Source organism: Catharus ustulatus, unplaced genomic scaffold, assembly GCF_009819885.2.
Source record: "Catharus ustulatus isolate bCatUst1 unplaced genomic scaffold, bCatUst1.pri.v2 scaffold_74_arrow_ctg1, whole genome shotgun sequence".
Taxonomy (NCBI): Eukaryota; Metazoa; Chordata; class Aves; order Passeriformes; family Turdidae; genus Catharus; species Catharus ustulatus.
The window spans coordinates 74726-97641 of NW_024879544.1; the positions used below are offsets into that span (position 1 = coordinate 74726).

Here is a 22916-nt window from a genome sequence, read left to right on the forward strand (position 1 = left end):
ACAAATCTCTTTGGGAAGTAATGTGGGTGACTGAGGTGCTGGACATGCAGGAGCTCAGGGAGGAAGGCCACTTATTCAGCAGAAGAAAGTTAATCGATGGGGTAATTTTACATTCCGGCTAAAAAGAGCAAACAGTATCTGTGATATGGAGAGCAGACTCAAATAGTGCTCATTTAGGCTCTGAAACAGGAGAGACGAAATACTGTTTGAGCAACTAGTGCAGATGCAGCTCGTGTGCCACATCAGAGGAGGGGAGCTAATGGTGTCATTCTCCTGAACACACGCAATGAGAAACAACTCACCACCTCCCTTTGTCAGAATTCATTAAGGATTTGGAGTGAGGTCACTGTTCGGCCATTCTTTTCCTCTTGCCCTGTCCCAATCCCCAGGACATGCTGCTGTCTGAAACAAAAAAGAAATATGGTCCTGTGCGCATGTCAAGCAGGAATCTATTAATCCATCTGGTCCTGCCATGGGCAACAGACAGACCCAAGGCACAAACAGGCAATAGGTTATGCAGCACATTCATCACATAGCTTGTGGGATATATGAAGCTAAGAGCAAAGGGAGATTTGGGGCATCCCCTTACCTTGCTCTGCTTTTAACAACTCTATATCCCAAGCCTGACTCCTTCCAGTTAGGCAACTAGGAAATCACAAGCTCAGCTTTGGTTCAGGAATTGCAAAGCAAGTGTCCAAGAACTGACCAGAGAAACCTGTTTCATGACCATAATGTGTTAGCTCCCAGACTAAAACTGTCTAATAAAAAGAATTTATTTTTATTATACATCTATCCATCTACATCTACATCTACATCTACATCTACACCTACACCTACATCTACATCTACATCTACATCTACATCTACATCTACATCTACATCTACATCTGCATCTACATCACCTACATCTACATCCAACTATCTCTATCTACCTATATCAATACCTATATCCACATCCATATCTGTATCTCTATATTATTGTACCCTATAATGATTTTTTGTCTGTCTGCACATGGCGACATGTACAGTAATTTCACGACTATAAGACACACCGGATTATAAGGTGCACCTCTGGGAGTCGGCAAATTTTGCAACTTTGTACATGATATAAGGCACACCGGACTATAAGGCGCACTTTTTTTGCAGCAAAGATCTGTGCCGCGCGCAACAAAGTAATGAATTCGTAACAGAATCCCGCAATCATGGAGTTTATTGGCAGGTGCTCAATTTGCACACATTTTTCACAGATTGGTGTAGCCTTTAAACACAGCCCCAAGCATCCTCCCTGTGTGCGGGCCCCGGCACTCCCGCCCGCCCCCAGCTGGCGAGGCGGGGCTCAGGGTGGCTGTGGCTCCTGGCTACCGTGGTTCGGGGCGACCACAGCTCACACCTCGGGGTTGCTGCGGTTCAGGGTGGCTCAGGGCTACCACAGCTCAGGGCAGTGCGACGCCCCCCACGGCTCGGGGCAGCTTGGGGCGGTGCGGGGTCACCCTTGGCTCGGGGTGGCGCGGGGCCACCTTACTCCCTCCCTCCCCATGTGGCTCCTGCTGGCCAGGGGCTGCCTGGTCCCGCCCATCCTACGTGGCTCCTGCTGGCCAGGGGTTGCCCAGTCCTGCCCACCCCACGTGGCTCCTGCTGGCCAGGGGCTGCCCACAACTGCCAGATCCCGCTCACCCCACGTGGCTCCTGCTGGCCACGGCTGCCCGCTCCCACTCCCCTTCACAGCTCAGTGCTCCTGTGGCACCGCCTCCCCTCACGGCTCGGCTTACAGCTTGCACTTCTGGGTTGGCAAATTTCGCAGCTTTGTACATTATATAAGGCACACCAGATTATAAGGCGCACTTCCGGGTTCGGACCAAAATTTTAGTCAAAAGGGTGTGCCTTATAGTCTTGAAATTACGATACTGGTTCACGAAGATTAAAAGCACACTGAAGAAGACAGTTTTTAGAAGTTAGTATTTCACTGGATAAAGTCACTGTGTTAAGATCAGTGGTGCTATAGTACAGGCATGAACACGCGGTATTCAAAACCCATCTGCTGAGCTGGGGAAAAACAGTTCCAGTCAAAACCCTTTTGTTTTTATGCAGACATTGTTATGCGACATAGGAATATATATTTTTCTCCAAATCTCGCCTTCTTGTAAAAATGCTCTAAGTATAACTTTGACTTGATTAAAACCAACCAAGCAAAATCATTCTTAGAGTTTTTGGCCTAACTTATAGGCTAGTTTACACAAATAGTCTTTTCAGTTTTAACATATTATTAGTTCCTGGTATGTAATTCAATAATGCTTTAGTGTTAAATTGCAATTATTTCCATTTATTTATTGTATACTAGAGTGTTACACTGTAATTATTACAATATATTTATCATAGTGAAAATAACTTTTAATAATGAAATTAAAAGTAGAAATGCTTCTTGAATGTTTTTCTTTGAACAGATAAGCCCAAACTTGCATATGCTACTTTCACACATGTGACCGTCAGTAGAAGTAACACAGGAGGAAATTCTGCTGCCAGCAAATTTGAAATACATTCTGATTTCCTAGTGGTTTACACTAGTGCTGGTGAAACACAATCTACAATAGTAGCCCAAGGACTAGAGCATAAACCAAGCTGAAGTGAAATGCATCTGACAGCAGGCTATGCCTGAATTTAAGCAATTTTATAGTCTAACCATGATCCTGACATGATCAGTCAATTAAATAATAATTTTATGTTGAGCACATAGGCACTTTATTGCTGTAAAGCTCCAAATATAATCTAATCCTTTGCAGATCAAAGCTCTCACTGCAGAGTCCTCAGCAGGATGACTTTAGATGTCGAACACTGGACACTAAGCATTTGCATGGTAGAGACAGTACAGGAATATATTGAGGCCCTCAGCTGGGTTCTAAAAAAAATTAGTAATCCAAATAGTTCTGTTAGAGTCACTGAAATGAAGCTTTATTTTTGCTATAGAATAAGAAAGGTGAAACTGGTGGTTTTCTCTAAAATATCACCTAAAATGTCTGCTGAACCTAGTACTTTTCACCAGCTATGCATTTGAATGTGAGATACATTCAGACATCTTTCAAAAGAGGTGAATTGTACTGCCATGTGAGCAGTAAAAAACTCCTGAAACATGTCCTTTCATCAGTCTGATTTATATATATATGTAAGCAGTTTTAAGTGAAATTTGTCTGGAAAAGGGACCTCCTTCACACAGTGAAGTTTAAGACATTATATAGCAAGTATTATTATATAATAAGAAATTGTAAAAGCATAACATATTAGAAATATAATGAATTATAAACAGTTATAGTATTGCACAGAGCATAATATCTTACTATATTTTTTAATAATATTTGAAATATATTATAGATACATTCAATTAAATATAAATAGCAAATACTGTTATTTAATATCAGGTATTAATATTAAATATAGTAAATATTAAATACAGCACCTTCCTGTGGGAATGTTTTTAGAGGAAAATGAACATGTAGTGAATGAGATAGGAAAGGGATATGAATACTGTTATAAGCCTGAGCTAGGCTTGTAACTTTGCCCTTGAAATCACCATGAAAGAGTGATAAGGACAGCTGTTGCTTAACAAGAAAACAAGGGGTGAGACAAGACAAGCTAAAGGTAATAGGTAAACGCCAAGGAACTCTGAAGTCAATGAAAAATAGAAAAGCCCACATGTTTCCCTTGTGCAAGAAGGCTTTTACCAATGATAAATTGTGTGATCATGTGTAGGCGTAGAGAAATTGGTATATTAGGGTTAGAAGAGAGCAATAAAGTGGCAGTTGCTTGATTCATATTGAAACGCCCAGTGTCCAATTCTTTATCTTCTCACCTTCTAGCTTCAAAATACATAAAATGGCTTCTTGGGGAGAAATCGTGTTCTTTTATATGAAAACAGATAAGGTAGCAAGTGTTTTTCCTTACAGAAGAGCAAAGCAAAGGCTTGTATGAGTCAGTCGATATGGCAGGCTGTGTGGTAATGCTTGGTTTGAAAGATACCTAGCTGTGGATTATTTCACCTCATAGAAACAGAGAAATGTTTGCACTCTCAATCAAATTTTAATAATTCCTGAGATCAAGGAGTTGCAGGAGGCGTTCAGTTTGGTTGGGTTAAGTTACACCAAGTGTAAAGGTACTGGTCCTGCCCAGGAGTGGCTGCTGGTCACACCTGACTCAGAGCACACACCTGCCCTCCTCCTGTATCTTTGCCTGTCCAAGTAACAGCAAAAAGGGGCTGAGAGAAACTTGTTTTAGTAGACCACAAAATCTCCTACAGACAGAACATTTTCCGCTAAAAAATGATTGGGTTTAGAACAATAACAAAATTCATCTCATGACCTTAAACCATGTGAGTAACAACTAGAGATTTAAAATTCAGAAAATACTTGCAGCAGATGTCATCCTACTGATCCGCCCTGAAAATGCTGATGCATTTACAGTAAATCCCTAACCAGTTGAACTGCCATAAAGTATTAACATTTACGGTGATGAGTCAAATCAAACATCCTCTTTTATAAGCTTTCTCAGCATGTAGTAGCATGTACTGCAAGTAATAAAACATCTGTTACAGTCCTGACTTGCTCACAACCGAGCAAATGTTGCAATAGTTCTATAGGGCCAGGCTTCACATTAAGCCTTTGGTGGGTAGAGGAAAAAAATTAGCACTAACAAGGTTTACTTCATCTCAGTTTATTCAGCGAGAATGAGCCAGGCTTGGTCTGAAGAAAACAAAAAAAGTGCCATATTGCAAAACATTCCAAACTAATTTTAACTCCAAATTGATGTATTTTAATGATACTTGCACTTCACTCAAGTGCTCAGAAAGTCCCTTTTCATCAAAAGTATTTCGGGGAAAAAAGTGAGTTATAAAATTTGCTTTGATGGCACACTTCTGCATAAAGTTATCTACTTTGTACATCTGTATGCGTCTATATATGCGTTGTGTTGCATTGCACTCCATTTTAACAGCTGCCCCATCTGCTCATAGTTTTCCTGACCACCCTGTGCATTGCCCACTTTGAGGAAAAGCTCATCTGATGTTCCCCACTCCCATCTTCAATGTCTTATTAACTTTTGACATTTACCAAAAAGACTTGGTTTTGTTCCCTCTTCACCATGACCAGTATAAAGACCCAACAAAATTCCAGAGTCAAAAATTTTGGACTCAACACAGCAGATCATACACTAGTCATGTACAGACATATTCTTATTTCCCAATTCAAATATACACTTAAAAAACAGGTGTTTAAGGGCTTTCCTGCCTTGAAAGAGCTTCCTGTGTCTGTCGAGGCTTTTGCAGCATTAGACCTTAAAGTTGGTGTCTGTCTTGGATACAGGTGATGACTATAAGCTGTGAAGTCCTATTAGCTGTTACAGAACTGTGATGCAGAAATGAGATCTATTTTTGTTGGTTTTGGCTTTTTAAAGCTCAAAAGTTAATTAGATACAGCAAAATTTACATATCATTCTAGAAAAATTCATGGGAAGATTTTTATATTCAAAAAATATAAATGAAAAATTCAAGAAAAGGTTTCTTGAAAGGAAGAGTTTATTGCTCAGACCTTACCCAGTTTAAGTTCCTGTAGAAGGTATAAAAGACATGCATTCCCATTTACTGTACATCTATACTACACTGAGAAATGTTCAGAGGAAAATTCCCTTGGTCTCCTGCTTTTATGTGTTTTTCTTTCAGACTATCTGTGCACAAGCAGAGTTAATGATTCCTGCAAGATCAGCCTGCATCCCCCTTCAGTTTTGAAATCCTTCCTCTGTTATTTTTTTTCTTCCAAGGGAGGAAATTTTTTTGTTCATTTATGGCCCCAGATTACTGATCTAACTCTGTAATGCAATACTTGAACCCTCCAATCAGAACAGGAATATCTACATGGAGATCAACACAAAATTCAACTCTTTGGAATCCCCATATTTCTGACTGTGAAAAGACTGAGAGCTTAATATTATGAAACCAGCAAGGTAAAGAATGTAATACCACACAATTGCCAGTGGTTTCACTCTTGTTCTTTATCTCCCCTTCCCTCTGTGTGTTTCAGATCATCGCATATTTATCATGTCACAATTTAAACTTCAAGCTCTTTGGCTCAAGGCTCAAATTTTATCTTGTTCACAGATTTGAGTACTTAAAAACCAGTGAGAAGCATACGGCTTTGGAAACTTTGAAAAACTTTCCTATACAACAGGGTGTCCAGGCCGTCTACATTGCCTCTCATCTTCACAAACAATAAGGAGAAATACCAGATAGATTTGTATCAAACAGATTCTATTGCTTTATTAATCAGTGTTAATGTAAAGGTTAATTTAAAAAAAAGCTACAGTTTATGAAATGTATCATCTACTTGCAAGATACAAATCTAGGCCAATTGCCACAGTATCTGTTGATGCTTATCTGCTGTAAAAAATTTACAGGTCTTTTTCTGATATACAAAACCTCAAGCAAACATTCTTTGTTAAACATTCAGTAAAGATGACAGCATTCTTCTACAGTTTCGTATAGTGTTTTAGTGCAAAACAAAGTACAAATATAAAAATACTGAGGCTTGAATAAAAAACCACCACAACAAAAAAACCCAAGCAAGCTGTGGAGTTAGAGATGAGTGTCAGCTATGGGTATCCTTCTAAGCTCTACGATCTGGGAGTTAGCCATACTGCCACCGTCCTGGCTGCCATGACAAGACTCGTTATCACTGACACTGAGACCTGCACCTGAAACAGAGAAAAAACAACAATAAGAATGAATGAGAATGAAATGGTGACACGGAAATGGGGATATTCTGTCCCACTGTGCTTTATTCTGATTATTAAATTTTCTCCCCACCCTGCAACTACATGGCAAGTTTCCTCTTTTTTCATAATTCTCCTGTATTCACTTTATTTGGCCCAGTAAGTGGTACAATAGCTTTTTAGAGGCTGCCTTGAAATCAGAAAAGCATAAATCAAGGCCTTGCTTAGACTGGGTTAATGGTCTGACTGTTACACGGACTTCCTCATAAAGAATTGATTTTTATTGATACCATTTCCAAGTTAAACCGTAACTTCAGCTGTGTTAATAGGACTGTAATTTCAACCACAGAAAAGATGCTTACCAAATATTCCTTAAACATGCATTTCGCATAAACTGGTGCATTAAGTTTTACTTCTAATGGAAGACAATACTAGAGTTTGGTCCAAAGGAGCCTCCAAAGCATGCCTAGAAGAGACCTTGGGAGACTATCCTCTCCATCTCTTTGTCACAGGACTTCCGCTAGCTTTCTGCTTCCTATTTGTTTGATGGGGATTTCATTTGGGCTTTTATTGTGTGGGAGGTTTGAGTTGATTAGTGCGAATATGCATAATCCTGTACTAATTTTCTGAAATACGAAATTTTTTTCAGACCATTTTGTCACAAAAGATTTGTTGGAACTATAACCTTCTGTACTTTTTCAGCCCCTCTCCTTGAGCTGTAGAACAAATTCTACACAATCCATGAGTTTTGAGGGCTTAGGGTGTCTAGGCTTTAAATTTGTTGAGAACTGCATATCAGTATAAAGAGGTATGAGGATTTCAATACAAATTACTTTCAGGCATGATCCTGCAACAATGTCATTTACAGAAGATGAGGGCAGAAGCAGATCTGTAACTACATGCAGTTCAAGGAAGTTGCAAAGGAATGACATGTGGCTCCAAACAACCCTGAAGAGGGTATGCTGGGAGAGGCAGTGATTGGCATTTCATACTGAAATATTTTCTAGAGTTTCTATCAAGCAAACAGTGCATCTCCTATTTGTACCTCAGCTGACATTCCAGTTTGTCATTTGTTTGACAAAAGAAGAGAGTAGTTTAATTTTTTTTTTTTTAATTTCTTAATCTTTTTCTATGCTCTCTGTTCCACTTTTACGAAGTTTTCTCTTAGCACCCTTACACTCGGCACCCCTCAAGCAGAAAAGAAGTACTGTAAAGTGGGCAACAGTGAGATTCCGCTTTGCTGAGAGAAGTCAGGCTGACATCTTGAATATGGAGTTTGGTCTAGAGAACCTGCGCAGAAAGTCCTGTAGGACTGGCCAAGTTTTCCTACAGAGGTCTGCATGAAGACCTGGTAGGGACCAAACTTGGATCCATGCCCTATGATCCAGGGGAAAAGTGGGTGAGCTGCACTGTGATCCTTCTTACACCTGTTTTTGGTGTTTGGTGGGTCACGGAGGGAATATACATTCACTGACACTGAAAAGTCCTTAGGTCTTCATGACCCAAGCCCTTGAGAAACCAGTAACTACTGCCAGAGTATGACAGGAGTAAAATACCATCAACATGCAGACATAATAACAAAGTCAAGATTAGGATCTGAATTATTAAAAAATTTGTTTATGAATGTATTGAAGGTGATTTAAATTTCTATGCACATTTAACATTTTCATTCAACCAGATCCCAATATCCAAAAGGTACTTGAAGGTCCTGGGAAATACAGCAATTGTTTAAAGAAGTTATTTTGACTGTTCAATATTTGATTGTTTTAGAAAGGAAACCTGACTGTAATAAAGATGAATCAGACTGCTCTTCTTATCACATGGGGATGGAAGATCAAGTAAAAACCATGAAGTAAATAAAATACTTTGAATGAAGAAAGAACACAATACTTCTTATGTAACATAATAACAGTGGAATTCATTCAAGATATTCAGGCAACCTGAAAAGGGTACAAATATCAAAAACTGAACACCAGCACCCTCTCCCACCATTATTTAAAATAATTTGAAATAATAATTATGGTCACCCTGAGCTCAGATTTCAAGGTGAACACAGACTGTTGGTGTTGGAAAGATATTTGTCTTAGCAGGGGCTACACTGCTAAAGTGGCAACTATTTAGCATGGGGTTTTTTTAAGACTCTTTTGCTGTGCACTACAAGAAGTTCATTTATTGGCCAATGGTATTACACTCTCTATATTCTTAAATGTCATATATGTGCAATTTTTGTCCAGGCTCTGTGCAAAGCCAGAGAAAATCTTTTTTGTTACAGAGGTTCTTATCAGGAACTTGGTAAGTCAGACACTGAAACTGGATACTTTAGGTTTACAAGGGCCTTGTTCTGCTGATGCTGCAAAGACAAACTATTCTAGAGCTGATCCTTTTTAGGAATAAGAACTTAAATGTAACGAGGATACCAGCTTACCAGTCAGCAGGCTGGAAAGGGTACCACTGTTTACACAATGAAGTTTCACAGAGTTCATTGGCCCATTGTGTTCTCAGATTAGACTGGAATTAAACTCAATCAGATCCTAAAAATCATGCACATGCTCTTATCTACAGATGCTACAGTTGGGTGGAAGGTATTTAGCAACATTCCCCCAGTTTATGAAGGAACTATTTGAAGAAAAATAAGCAGGAAAATGAAGCCTTTCTTTTTTTTCTTTTTGTATACAAGGACTAGCTGTAAACTGAAAAGTCTCAGCTCAGGCTTCAAACGAAGAGAGGTTCCTCCACTGACATCTGCTGGCGAAGGGCTACACCAGTGCATCCGTATGTGCCCTGGAATACCAGCTGTTACCATCTGCTTGCTCAGAGATAGCTCAGACTTTCACTAAAACATTTTTTAAGGGCGAGAGTTTGTTTTGTATGTACTGTACTCATATTTCTGGGAAAACTTTTTATCTCTCAAACACTTTTATCTTGCTTAATCAATCTGATTTTATTGTATGTGTGGGATGTACATGAATAAACTACACAAACCAAATTTAATTCTTCTTTCGGAGTTTTAACTTCACAGAAATGACACCAACAGACATCCAGACTTCTATAAATAAAGCTCAGATTGAACTAAAAACTTTTTTTTTGGCAGGGGGAGGAGGTTGTTTTTTTTTTTTTTTGAAGTGAGCCCCTCAAAGCAGAAATTATGTAGGATGATAAGGCACGGACTTTGCCAGCTACAATGTATATGCCCTGTAACAGAGTATCTTCAGGATTCTCCACTGATGCTGCACTCTGTTTCAGGATGGCCACATGAGATGCTTTATTCTTAAACGAGGCACCTTCAGTGGCATCACCAAGGTTTATGAAATGCTAACTTTGGAACCCTAGTTGCATTAGATTGAAAATCATGAATAATTTTATACAACATTGCTGTAACAGCTGTATTTGCATAGGGTTTTTAACTTATTAATTTTTCCATCTCAGCAAATCATTAGAATATTTGCATGATATTAAAGAAATACTGGAATATTTATATAATATTTATCACCATTGCCTCTATTATAAGTAAAACCACACTAAGGTATGAATGTAGCAGTATTCTGCTTAATATGTATCTGAATACTATCACAGTGGGTGACCCATCACCCCGGAGGAGTTTGGGCCTCCCTCAAAGGCTTTGATGTTATTTTGGTTTCACATCTCATCCAAATGTGTTTTGGTTTTGTGCATCACAGAAAGGGAGGGGACAAGAGTATTTTTAAGATATTGATGGAAATTCATTAATCAGTAAAGCTATCATGCATTTATGGTATTCATGCTTTAGAGTAATGCTGATGGGCAGCTTGCTGCTTTGGGACAGATTGCCTCTAGTTTCTTGTTAGCTCCTTTTCTAACTGCCCAGCCCAAGCCAGAAAGGAAGTCCTCGGGGAATTCTGGTATATTGAGCTTTATCCTCAGTGACAGTAGCATATGACTGTAGCAATCTGGAAGGTAATGGTCTTATTAAATTGCCTATCAATATAAACCTTGCACAAGAAATCAGAGGGAAAATGAGATCTAGTCCAAAATTGCGGACTTTTAAAGTTAATTAGTGAAATCAATAAAAACTAAGTCATAAATAACTAACTTTCTCAATAGAAGCTGTTTGAAACTTTATAAGAGCCATAAAAGAAATAGAATAAAATAAATGCATACAAATTCATAAACATTAAATAAATAAGCTTTACATATGTTGATGAGCAGGACATGTCTCTAACCATAATAGTTTCATTATTTCCTTCACATAAACCACCTTGGAACTGGCCTACCTTCCAAAAGATCTCCAAAATAAAAGAAATTATGTGAAGTAGTGAGCAGAGTGAATCTTACCTACGTATTCTATATGAACATAAGCATATTTGATGGAAAGAAGGAGCTACTTGGTAAGGCATTCAAATAGAGTGGATGTACAACATAAGAAACCCACTGGATTTCTCACACAAACAAGAAAAACCCTATCACAATGTGATGCTTGTACAAAGCTAGCATAACAGCTGGCTAAGAAACAGTACACTGCTATTCATTTGATTTGCTAGAACTGCAGTAGTATGACTCCATCTGAGCCAGCCTGTGTTTCAGGTTAATCTGTAATTAGGCCCAGCATTAATGACTGTGAAACCAAGGGCTGAGTTCTGCAACACATTCATTTTTAGCAACAAGGCCGAGTGTGCTAGCACAACTATTTATGGGGCTGCACTGCACACTGCAAATTACTAAACACTGAAAAGTTAAAAACAAAGTTTTTCTGTGGATGATTGGTTGAAATTTTCTTAACCTGTCTTAATTTCTACAGGTGAGAGTGGCAGAAGGGCAGGAATGAAATTTTAGCTTTGCTATGATTATATTCTTTCCCATTGATTCTGGCTGCCAGGTTAAACCTTGGGGCTACAAAATTATGCCCTGTGATGATAAGTTAAAGTCACCTTGAGACAGCTCAGAAGTACAAAAACAGAAAGAACAGATGAAGCCCAAAGGGGCATAAAAACGTTTTTGTATATTCCTCTGCTAATCAGTGCTGATCTTCAGTCAGCGCTAAAAGTGGGAGCTAACATTTTAGCACCACTATAGGTAAGATTTTGTATAGATTGACAGTTTAAGGGAACATAGATAATGGAAGGTTCTGTTTCAGTTAATCCAAAGTAGAGTTCAACCAACTGTATTTCTAATATTCCTCTAAAAGCAACATCTCCCAGTTTAACAGTGATAAAACTAGCTAATGTGGGGGAAAGAGCACCATCTCCCTGCTCTTCCAGAATAAGGAATTTTCAGCCTTCTGAAATAAAGCCTCTTCTTAATAAAGCCTTGAGAAGCACCTCACACAGCAAATTACAGGCAGGTGCAGTTCAGCAAAAGGGCATCTTAGCTGCCTACATAATTTAGCCTATTTAGAGAAGAGGCCCTTGTCTTCTAATTGCCAATGACTACTTCTTTCTTGGAGACAGGACTGGTGCTCGAAGGGCATCAGACTAACTAATGTAGAGTGGGAGAGAGAAGGGTGAGGAAAGAAAAAGAAAAAAGAAGAAAAGGAGAAATCTAACCTGACTTCTTGTGGTTTCATGTGAGCACAAGCAACAATACAAGAGAGGAAGAAATGTGAGGTTAGCTCATTTCAGTGCCTGCTACCTTAACTATTATCATAAAACTCCTGTTAGTCCACAGCACAGTGAATATTTTAGCAGCATAGGTCCATATTGCCAAACAGAGAAAAAAAATCCAGCTTTCCAGCTTTCTGCCACCTCATCTCTCTTTTTATTACTTCCATGTGACTCCCTGCTTCCCTCTCCTTGGCCATGCACTGAACTGAACTGGAGAACATATCAAGAAGAAAATAATAAAGTAGATTTTTAGATACAGAAAACCTTGGGGATTTTTTGGTTTGATTTGTTGTTTGGGGTTTTTTTAAGATAAATAGTATGTGTTGAGCTAGAGGTCTTGTCTGAGACAATGGCTGATAAACATTTACTTTGCTGGTGAAAGATGCTTTAACCTTCCACATCACTTCTTCAGTTCTCTTGTTCAAATGTGAGGCTGAAACCACATTTTGGGTTAGAAATCATGGGTTTTTTTACTCTTATAACACTGCTGGGAACACTGTGTGGGCACAAGTATAAGCATTGGTGAAAAATTGTCAGGCACTAGTTGAATCAGTAATGAAAACAAAACCTATTTCTCCAACAATGGCCTGAGGTCACTGCTTCAAATCATATTAATATGAAATGTTCAAAAAACCAAATTATAATACAATATTAATAAAGAAGACAATAATAGAATTGAGAGCAGAAATTTAAAAGTTGGTTTTAGAACTACTTTCTCAAAGATCTTAAAACAAGTTACCTAAGGATGGAGCTTGCAGACTTAGGAAAAAGTAACTAAGTGCTGAATATGTGTTGAATTGTATTATATTTCAGCTATGGGTTGCCTAGATTGTCCTTCATGACTTAAGACTCAGTCTTCTGCAGTTTACTGATGCCAACTAATTTACTTTAATTACAGTAATTTCACGACCATAAGGCACACCGGACTATAAGGCACACCTCCGGGAGTCGGCAAATTTTGCAACTTTGTACTTATATAAGGCACACCGGACTATAAGGTGCACTTTTTTTTTGCAGCGAACATCCGTGCCGTGCGCAACAAAGTAACAAATTAGTAACGGAATAATGTGATCGCGCCGGTGTTGCCCTGATGCCGCCAGCTTTCCCCCACCTCCCGGGCTGTGCCACCACACTTTCCCCCCATGCCCAGGCTGCTCCACTGCCGCCAGGCTCGCCCCGCACCGGCGCTGCCCCAATGCCACCAGGCTCACCTCACGCTAGCACTGCCCCGATGTCACCAGGCTCACCCTGACCCGGTGCTGCCCTGATGCCGCTGCCAGGCGGGCTCTGCTCGGCTCGGGGCTGTTGCGGGCTCGCACTTCCAGATTGGTAAATTTCTGAACTTTGTCCATATATAAGGCGCACTGGACTATAAGGCACATTTCCGGGTTCAGACCAAAATTTTAGTCAAAAGGGTGTGCCTTATAGTCATGAAATTACTGTACTTTTAAGCAGTAAACATTGTGTAATAGTAGCAGTATTAGATGTAGAAGGTTTCAAGTCTTGTTAAGTACGAATTATCTGACTTCCTTCACAGCATTAAAGAAACTAAAAAGTAAAAGCTACCTTCTTACACACCTAAAGAAAAGGTTTGCAACTGTAACTTCTGCAGCTCAGCACCTAGTTTTGAAAGCCTTGCAAAAAAAAGAAAAAACAAAAAAAACCTCAAAAAAAACTGAACAAGCTACTAACTGCTAACAAACAAAACTGCTACCAAAGTAGAACTAGCCTTCATAATATCTAGAAAAATAAATAACTATAAAACAGATTTTAACAAAACATAGAACAGTTTGGGTTGGAAGGGACCTTAAAGACCACATATTTCCAGTCCCCTGCCATGGGCAGGAACACCTTCCACTAGATCTGGTTGCTCAGAGCCCCATTAAATGTGGCCTTGAACACTTCCAGGGATGGAGTAGCCAGAGCTTCTCTGGGTAACCTGTGCCAGGGCCTCCGCACCCTCACAGGGAAGAATTTCGTCCTAATACCTAATCTAAACATGCCCTCTTTCAGTTCAAAGTCATTCCCCTTGTCCTGTCACACTAGGCTCTTGTCAAAAAGTCCCTCTCCAGCTCTCTTCAGCTATTGGAAGGAACTCAAAGCTCTCCTCAGTGCCTTCCCCTCTCCTGGTTGACTCCAACACTCCCAACCTTTCCTCACAGCAGAGGCGCTCCTGCCCTCTGAGCACCTCATGGCCTCCTCTGGAATCAGTCTATGTTCTTCACATGTTGAGGGCTCCACAATTAGAAGCATTTCCTGCAATGTAAATTGGCTTAGGTATATAATGTTATGAATTTACTGAAATATTTTATTTATTTTTTACCAGCATATTATCAGCATTCCCAGTCTTCCTTCCAGTTTGACTTTTGTTGATATCAGTGAAGGGAATGAGCTTCTGCAATTGTGTACGAGATCACTTAATCCGCTACACTCACAAATACCTCGCTGTTGTCTCTTGCAAGGCTCAGTGGTATTCCGAAACATCATGTAGGTGACCTCCTACTACCAAGCAAGTCTATTTGCGCTTTACCTGGGTGGGCTTTGGTTAGTGTCTGTCACATCTTATCAGGTAGCATTCCTTTGCCTCTTTGGTTGTCTTATCAGACATTCCCATGTTCCCACGTTGACTGATCTTTCAGATTTCCATAGGAAATCAGATTGTATTAAGAGACCTCATTAACTGTATCTCATGGAGTAATGGCACCATTAGGATGAATAACACCACAGCAATACAATAAATTTCAAGGGGCAAAGAGAAGAGTCACTCACCAGTCTTTAAGGCAAATATTAGGTCATCAAACTCTTGTGATTCCTCATCAGCAATTAGTGAGCTGGTACTGAATCCTCCAGAAGGGTGGAAAACATTACCATTTTGTGGACTTTGTTTAAAGACAGCACTAGCTTGACTAGCAGGCTGCAAGGATGCCCTCTCCCAATCTGCAGGTACCTACAGAGTTTAAAAAGACACAAAAATGCAGTAATCATTAACACTATGGTACATAGAAAGTAGAAAGAATGACCACAGCTGAACCGAAGACCAAGAGATTTTGGAACCAGCTATTCTGTCACTTCCATAATGAACCAGGAAGCCTTTTAAACTTTTTATATCTATATATAGATATATCTGTCTATATATCTATCTATATCTATATCTATATCTATATCTATATCTATATCTATATCTATATCTATATCTATCTATTTATCATCTCTCTCTCTCTCTTTCCCCATCTCTCTTTTCCTTGCCTTCCCTTCTGTATTGGGTTTTCATGGCCAAGTTTTGGTAGGGGGGCGGTGGCGGGGGGCTGCAGATCAGCCTACTGGGGTGGCTTCTGTGAGAAGCTATCGGAAGAGCTTGCTGCTAGAGCAATCCCTGTCAGATGCAAAGATGTATCCATTGCCAAATCTGGGAAGAGGAAGAGGAAGAAGAGGAAGAGGAGGAAGAGGAAGAGGAAGAAGAAGAAGAGGAAGAAGAGGAAGAAGAGACCATGCAAGGCCTGTCCATGAAGGACTACACTCCTTGGAAGAGAGACCCATGCTGCAGCAGTCTGGGGAGGACTCTTGCCAGTGGGATGAACTCCTACTGGTGAAGTTCATGGAGAACTGTCTTCTGTGTGAGGGAACCATGCTCAAGTAGGGGAAGGACTCCTCTCCCTGAGGAACTGGAGAAACTACAGGTGATGAACTGAACAAAACCCCCATTCCTTGTCTTCCTGTGTTGCTGGGAGAGGAATTAGAGCTGAGAAAGACGGAGCATTAGTAGCAGTGGGGGGAAAGTGTCTTTCAGGTCTTACTTTTTTTCATTCTAGTGCTTTGATTTTGTAGCAATAAATTAAATTAATATCTCTAATTTGAGCCTGTTTTGCCCATGATGGTGTTTGGTGAGTGATCTCCCCTGGTCCTTAACTCATGAACCCTTTATTAAAGTAATTTCATGATTATAAGCCACACCTGATTATAAGCCGCACTTCCAAGTGTCAGCAACGTTTCATTCATGGTCCATATATAAGCTGCACCGGATTATAAACCGCACTTTCGATGCTCGCACAACTTTCACAAAGTTGCCAATTAGTAACAGAATCATGGGATCGTGGGGTTTACTGGCTCAGCTCGGGTCTGGGAGGGCTTGGATCAGTGATGCCACCCCTCCACCACGGCTGGGAGGGCTTGGATCGGCCCTGCTGCCCCTCTGCCGGGGCCAGGAGGGCTCGGATCAGTGATGCTGCCCCCCGCCGGGGCCAGAAGGTCTTGGCTCAGCCCTGCCACCCCCCCCACCGGGGCCTGGGAGGGCTCGGATCGGCCCTGCCTTTCCCCCTCCAGGGTTGGGCGGGCTCCGGCTTGGCTTGGGGCTGCTGTGGGCTTGCACTTCCGGGTTGGCAAACTTCTGAACCTCATCCATATATGGCCACTCCTGAGTGTAAGCCACATTTCCAGGTTGGGAGCAAAATTTTAGTCAAAATGGTGCAGCTTATAATCGTGAAATTACTGTATATTTTCTCTCCCCTCTCCAGCTGCAGAGGGGAATGAGAGAGACACTTTAGTGGATGCCTGACATCCAGGCAAGGTAAATCCACTACATCTTCCTTTCCCTTTTCCCTTTCTCCCTTTTTCTCCCTTTTTCTCCCTTTTTCTCCCTTTTTCTCCCTTTTTCTCCCTTTTTCTCCCTTTTTCTCCCTTTTTCTCCCTTTTCCCTTCTCCCATTTCCATTCCATTCCATTCCATTCCATTCCATTCCATTCCATTCCAATTTTATTCTAACTCTATTGCAATTTCCAGAAGTTTTAAAAATCACTACTCTGAGAAACTAAGTACTTAAAACTCATCTAAAACCTACAGTAAGCTTAAATAATTAACCTGATATTTTGATTTCCCATTACCTACTTTTGACACTTTAACCAACCTCTATAATAAACTGAACTCAAGTGTGAAAGGGGAAATTCTCTAGGTGGGATGTTACCAGGGCACAGTAGGTTCCAAGAATAATATGGATAAAGATAACTATTTTTGTCATTAAAATAAATATTAAAAAAAAATCCCTCCCCCACAAAGACAACCTATAATATTTAGTATCTCATTCACATGTACTACACTTCAGAACTAATGCAGAAATCTCCAGGTACATTTCAATAAATAAAATAATTACTATGGAACACTATAGAGCACTCTTACCTCTTCCATAGCACTGATGAGGTTCTGTGTAGACTTGCTGATCTCTCCTCCTGCAGCTGGCAGACCACTACCATGTGTGAAAAATGCTGATCCTGAAGCTGTATGACCATTCATGTCTACAGTGTAACTTGCTTTCACAGGACAGCAAAGTTGGTTGTGCAGGATGAAATACACCACAAAGACATAAAGACCCTTAAACAGAGATTGAAAGAGAACATCAGCCTGTGAAATGCAGGGAGCTTGGTTCAGAGTTTTCTGTGCAAAATAATGGATGACATCACTGTCTATCAGAGATCTAAAAGTTTCAAGTTCAAAGTTCATATCCTTAGTTCTTCAGCTAAACCACCCAGCCACTCCCCGCCCCCTCCCCCCCCTCCACCCCCCCGCCAATATTATTACTTGCTTGAACCTACAGATTTGCAAAGGAAAGCCACGACCCCGAAAACAACAAAATTGACTTGAGTTTCACAGTTGTTGCCAACAGTGAAAATGAGGTCAAAGCCCTCCCTTATAATAGCATTTGGCTGCTGTTCCTTAGCCACAATTCTTCATTTTCTTACTGATCAGCCAGTTTTTTGTAATCTCTACCTCATGTAAACTGCACTGCTGCTGTCACAGATGCCATAACTATAAATCAGATTTTCTATGATATGCACAAATTCAGCATTTCTTTAAATTTCTGATTACAACAAAGGCTCTGCTGTATGCTTCTGCACTTTTTCTTAAAACTTGCTAATTTTGACCTCTAGACTGAGCCAAGAAAAGTATTATAACCATGTCTTGTGTTTTTAAAGAAATCCAGTACTTGAACTGCTCTGGATTAAATCTGACTTACTTTAATTTTTAAGTTGCACTAATACTGAGAGAAAATAATCCACCTCAACTAATAAATCAAACTGTTCAATAATTACTAAAGAAAGGGTTACCAAAATAGTACAGAAAGAAGTATTTTGCATACATATCAATTGCTGCAATGTAATTTGCAATTTTTTTTTATACATACTGGTTTCTAGAACCCTGAAGCCAATTGTACTAAACAGAACAATTCATTTTAAAGGTATCCCCTGTCATGGAAGTACTAATCGGGATTAAAAATATTAAGGAGTTTCATCTAATTCTATTTGTGAATTCCTATTGAAAGGAATTTTTAAAATACTTGAAAAAAGAAGAGACTGAAAATACCCAACAGAATACACAGACTGATAATTTCTATTGGCAAAATGATATGACAAAATCATCTGGTCCCAAGTGACACATAAGAGAAGCTAATGGGATTCAACAGGATTTCAATCTCAGCTGGTTAAACACTGGAAATACTTTCACATAGCTGTTATAAAACCAGACAACTCTAGGTGTGAGTGTTTTTTTAAACTGAAAACTACGAAACAAAAGTGTTAAAAACACTAAAGAAACTAATTTGAAAAAGCATTTTCCCAGTTTTCCAGATTATTGCTTGTCATGACAACTCAGAGGAGTTAACTGAGAGGAAATTTCTTTGTGATACATATAAGTAAATACATTCAATAAAATAGATGCAAACACATGTTTGAGACACTAAAAAGGAACTAAAACACCCTTTCATTTTATAAACAAGTTCAAGTACTGTGATATAGGTCAAACATTAGGGAGCCAGCAATGGATTTAAGTTGTCATGGATATGAAAAGGATAAAAATCCCAAGAAGAACAGAATTATAGTGACAATACACAATTCAGAATAGTATCTGGCAGTTTAGTCTCTGAGGGCCCAGCCACAAAAGTTGCACACTCATTTCAAATGGTTTTGTACTTTTCAAGAAAACCCACTAGCTGAAGATGCGGCACAGCCTTGTCATTCAAAATTGCAAGGACATAAGGCACTGACATACAAGGTCCATGAGAAGTCACTCTCCTGTGTAGCCTCAAGTGTGGACACTCAATTTTGAAAAACAAATACACAAAGAATAAAGTGTTACAATTATCTCCTTAACTTTGTCTGTGTCCTGATATAACTCTCTGCAGATGGATGATGAAACAACTCCTCTGGATCCTTCCATAATAATCACATGGACACAGGGAGGTCATTTTAATACCTAAGGACAGGAGAAGTCAAAGGCTGAGACAGATATCAGAACCAAAAATTGTGATTTACTTCTCCCATCTTGTAAATTGTTATAGTAATATCTTACAAACAGATACCTAATGAAACCCAACACTCCTAAGTAGGCAATACATGTACACAGGAATTCTTGCTGGACAGAGAATTCCTTGCTTGACTGGATAAAGGATGGACCTTTCTTTCACCTATATTCCTCTCCAAATCTAGAAACTGAAGAAGAAACATCTCTGTAGATGGTTCTTTGTACCATCACTGTGGTTTTGTTTGAAGCATCATAAGGGTTTTGTGGTCATATTCTGACAATCTTGTGTCCCTATTAAACACCCCAGGAAAGTGTGCAGGAAGCCAAAACAAGTCAAATGCTCCTGCCCAAATAGCAGTGAGTTCCAAAGACCATACACACGAAGATGTCATGCAGTAAGTAAATCATATTGATCTCTGTTTGTTTTCAAGTCAGGAGCTACCAGGCTGTTTACTATGAATAAGCATGAGCAGCATGCAGATACTTAGGTTGTGTCAGTGCAACCACAGCTTTCAGTGGGTTTTTTCAAAAGCACCAGTCCTAGAATTGAACTATCCTTCCTCATGTTTTTGACTCTACTTATGTTCCTTTTCACTTCAATCTTTAACACTGTAAAAACAGTCACAAATTTCTGTGAAAATAAGGTTATTGGCATTGTAATATATGCTTTTCTGTGTTTTATTATATAAACAGCCCTAGTCAATTAGAACTACTGTACTTTTTCATACTCATAGACCTTGTCCTTGCTGGTTGGACTAAGAATGAAATAAAGTGCTGACAGGCCTGCCTACCTATATCCTCCAAAAGGATTGAAAAGAGGTTGGTCAGTGTGTGGATATTAGTTCACACAGGCAATGACATCTCTGTTAAATTTGTGGGAAATATTATTTTTTTATTACAAGTTTTCATCAAAAAAACCTTACCTAAACTCAAAAACTCAAACTCCAAAATCTTGGCCTCTTGCCAGTAACCTCTGCTATTACATATAAATTGGTAGCCACGGTCCTCAACTCAAAAGCCTGTGCTGAGGGGCCATGAGAATCTCTTGGATCCAAGATTGCAATGACTGACTGATAATGTAAGAGCTCGACATGGGTGCCATGGAAGCAGATTGAACAACTAAGCTGAAGAACTAGGACTCCGGAGGATTTAATAGTAATTCTACATAAATTTTGTGCATTAGGCCCACAGGACTACTTACCAAATATTTAACCCCATTTCATTTATGGCTACATTATAATAGTAGTGTTTGTACAATGTCACAGTAAAAGATAAAAGAAAAAAGTGGCAATAATATATTTCCTATCAAGGAAGGTGGGAACTACCTCAAGCAGGCAATCAGGCTGTCCCAAAGGAGGGAGCACAAACAGGCAACTCATAGTTCTCAAACATTGTGGCTATTTGAAAAAAAAGACTGCAAGAGACTGTCTGCAAAGGCTGCTGGTTATTTTACTCATATTTGCTAATGGAAGACAATTAAGTTCTTACTATTTCATCTTGGCAAGCTGGTCTGGCTCATCATCTCTTTTGTACTGTTACGTCAGGGAAAAAGATACCCATATAAACATACCTACTGCTGTCTAAAAGAAAGCTTACATAGAAAAGTTTGATGTGACATTTTTGTTCAGTAAGATGGGAGCAGTCTCAGTGCTGCTCTAGGTTATGCTAGGTAGTTCACCTTACAAGAGAGTCATGGAGAAGGCAGTGAGACATGATGGAAGGAGAAAGAATGGTGCTAAGTTGAAACAGGGAAGGTTCCAACTGGATATGAAGAAAACATATTTAATGTGGGAATAACGGAGCACTGGAACAACTGCCCAAAGGGACTGTGGAAATCTCTCCACAGAAGAAGGGAGTTTTTTCTGGTATATATGTACAAAATATGATTAATGAGAGGGTTTTGTTCATGCATGTGTGTGAGGTGGTTCTCCTGAGCAGCAGATTGATTTATTTATTCTGAGAAGCAGCTGCAGGAAGCTAGCAAATTAAGGACAGAATACATTAATATGTTTGATACCTCATGAGATCCCATACAGAACTGGAGGACTGATCCACAGAAAACCTTCACTGCACACTGAACACTTAGAGTGTCTCTGTGTCTTTGTCCTTTAACTCTGTGTTCCAGCTTACTGTGAGGACACTACAGTATGTCTACATTTGAAAACTGAGTTAACTGTGTTACTATTAATGAGTAAGGATAAAACAGACTGTAGGCAATCAACAAATCTTTTAATCATCTCCTTTTCACGTACAGAGAGAAAAACCAAGACGCTTACTGTATCGCATGATTTTATTATTGTTTTGACAAACACAAACATACCAGGGTATTAGACTTATTTTTTCAGATAATATACATCATACTTCTCCCACAAGTATTTTAACCATGCCTGAGATACCCTATCCTGAAATTATAGAACCTGTTTTTCAAGGAGAAGTGCATTCAGACACTATTATCTATTTTAGATGAATGGTATTTCTATATATAAAATGAAAGCATCTTAAGAGGACTTTTATGAATGAAAAGTAATTTCATCACTCCATTTCACCAGCTCCTCAACCTGCTTCTGGGTATGTATCAGCACTAACAAAAACTGCTGGCACTCTACAGAGACACTCTTTGAGTTCCTAATTTAATTTTGAAAATTTTGTTTGCTAACCATCATCACATGACTATATCACTAAAAATTGCTTTTCTAAAGGAGAATATTTAAAGCAAAATCAAAGCTTCTGAAGAAAGCTGACCTCTTGGTCAGACCACAAATTTCAGTTACCAGAAATGGTTCATTCTGATCCTTAGAACATGGTGGCTAAAAAAACCTACAGTAGTTTCACGAATACAAGCCGCACGGATTATAAGCCGCACCCCCGGTGCCTCGACAATGTTGCTGTCTTTGTCAATAGATAAGCCGCACCCCGAATAATAGCCGCACTTTCGTTCGTCGCGAGAATCCATGCGCAGCTTTCACAAATTGGCCAATTAGTAACAGGATCGCGGCATAGCGGGCTTTACTGGCTCGGGGCAGGGCCAGGAAGGCTCAGCCCACTCATGGTTGCCGACGGGGCCGAGTGGCCCAGCTCAGCGCCACGGCTCGGCGGGGCTGGCCGGGTGGTGCTGCCGCCGCCGCCGGGCTCGCTGGCCCCCCTCTCCCGTCAGCACCGCCCCGCTGCCGCGTTCGCTCGCCCGGCTGGCAGGGCTGCCGCCGCCGCCGCCGGGCTCGCCGCTCACCCCGCACCGCGTTCACTCGCCCCGCGCCGCGTTCGCCCCGCCCCGCGCCGCGTTCGCCCCGCCCTGCGCCGCTTTCGCTC

The 22916-nt window shown here is 40.1% G+C and overlaps 1 protein-coding gene across 11 annotated transcripts in view; it reads right to left on the reverse strand.

The window, feature by feature from the left end:
* Nucleotides 1–4682: 4682 nt before the first annotated feature.
* The window catches only part of ADGRV1 (adhesion G protein-coupled receptor V1), a 320555-nt gene continuing 302321 nt past the window's right edge, over nt 4683–22916 (reverse strand). For all 11 annotated transcript variants that reach the window (XM_033086930.1, XM_033086929.1, XM_033086928.1 and 8 more), the window contains 3 exons: nt 17493–17684; nt 15093–15270; nt 4683–6729 (listed from right to left, as the gene is read on the reverse strand). In XM_033086930.1, coding sequence (XP_032942821.1) covers nt 6611–6729; nt 15093–15270; nt 17493–17684 — 489 coding nt within the window. In that variant the 3' untranslated portion in view covers nt 4683–6610. The remainder of the gene's footprint in view (nt 6730–15092; nt 15271–17492; nt 17685–22916) is intronic.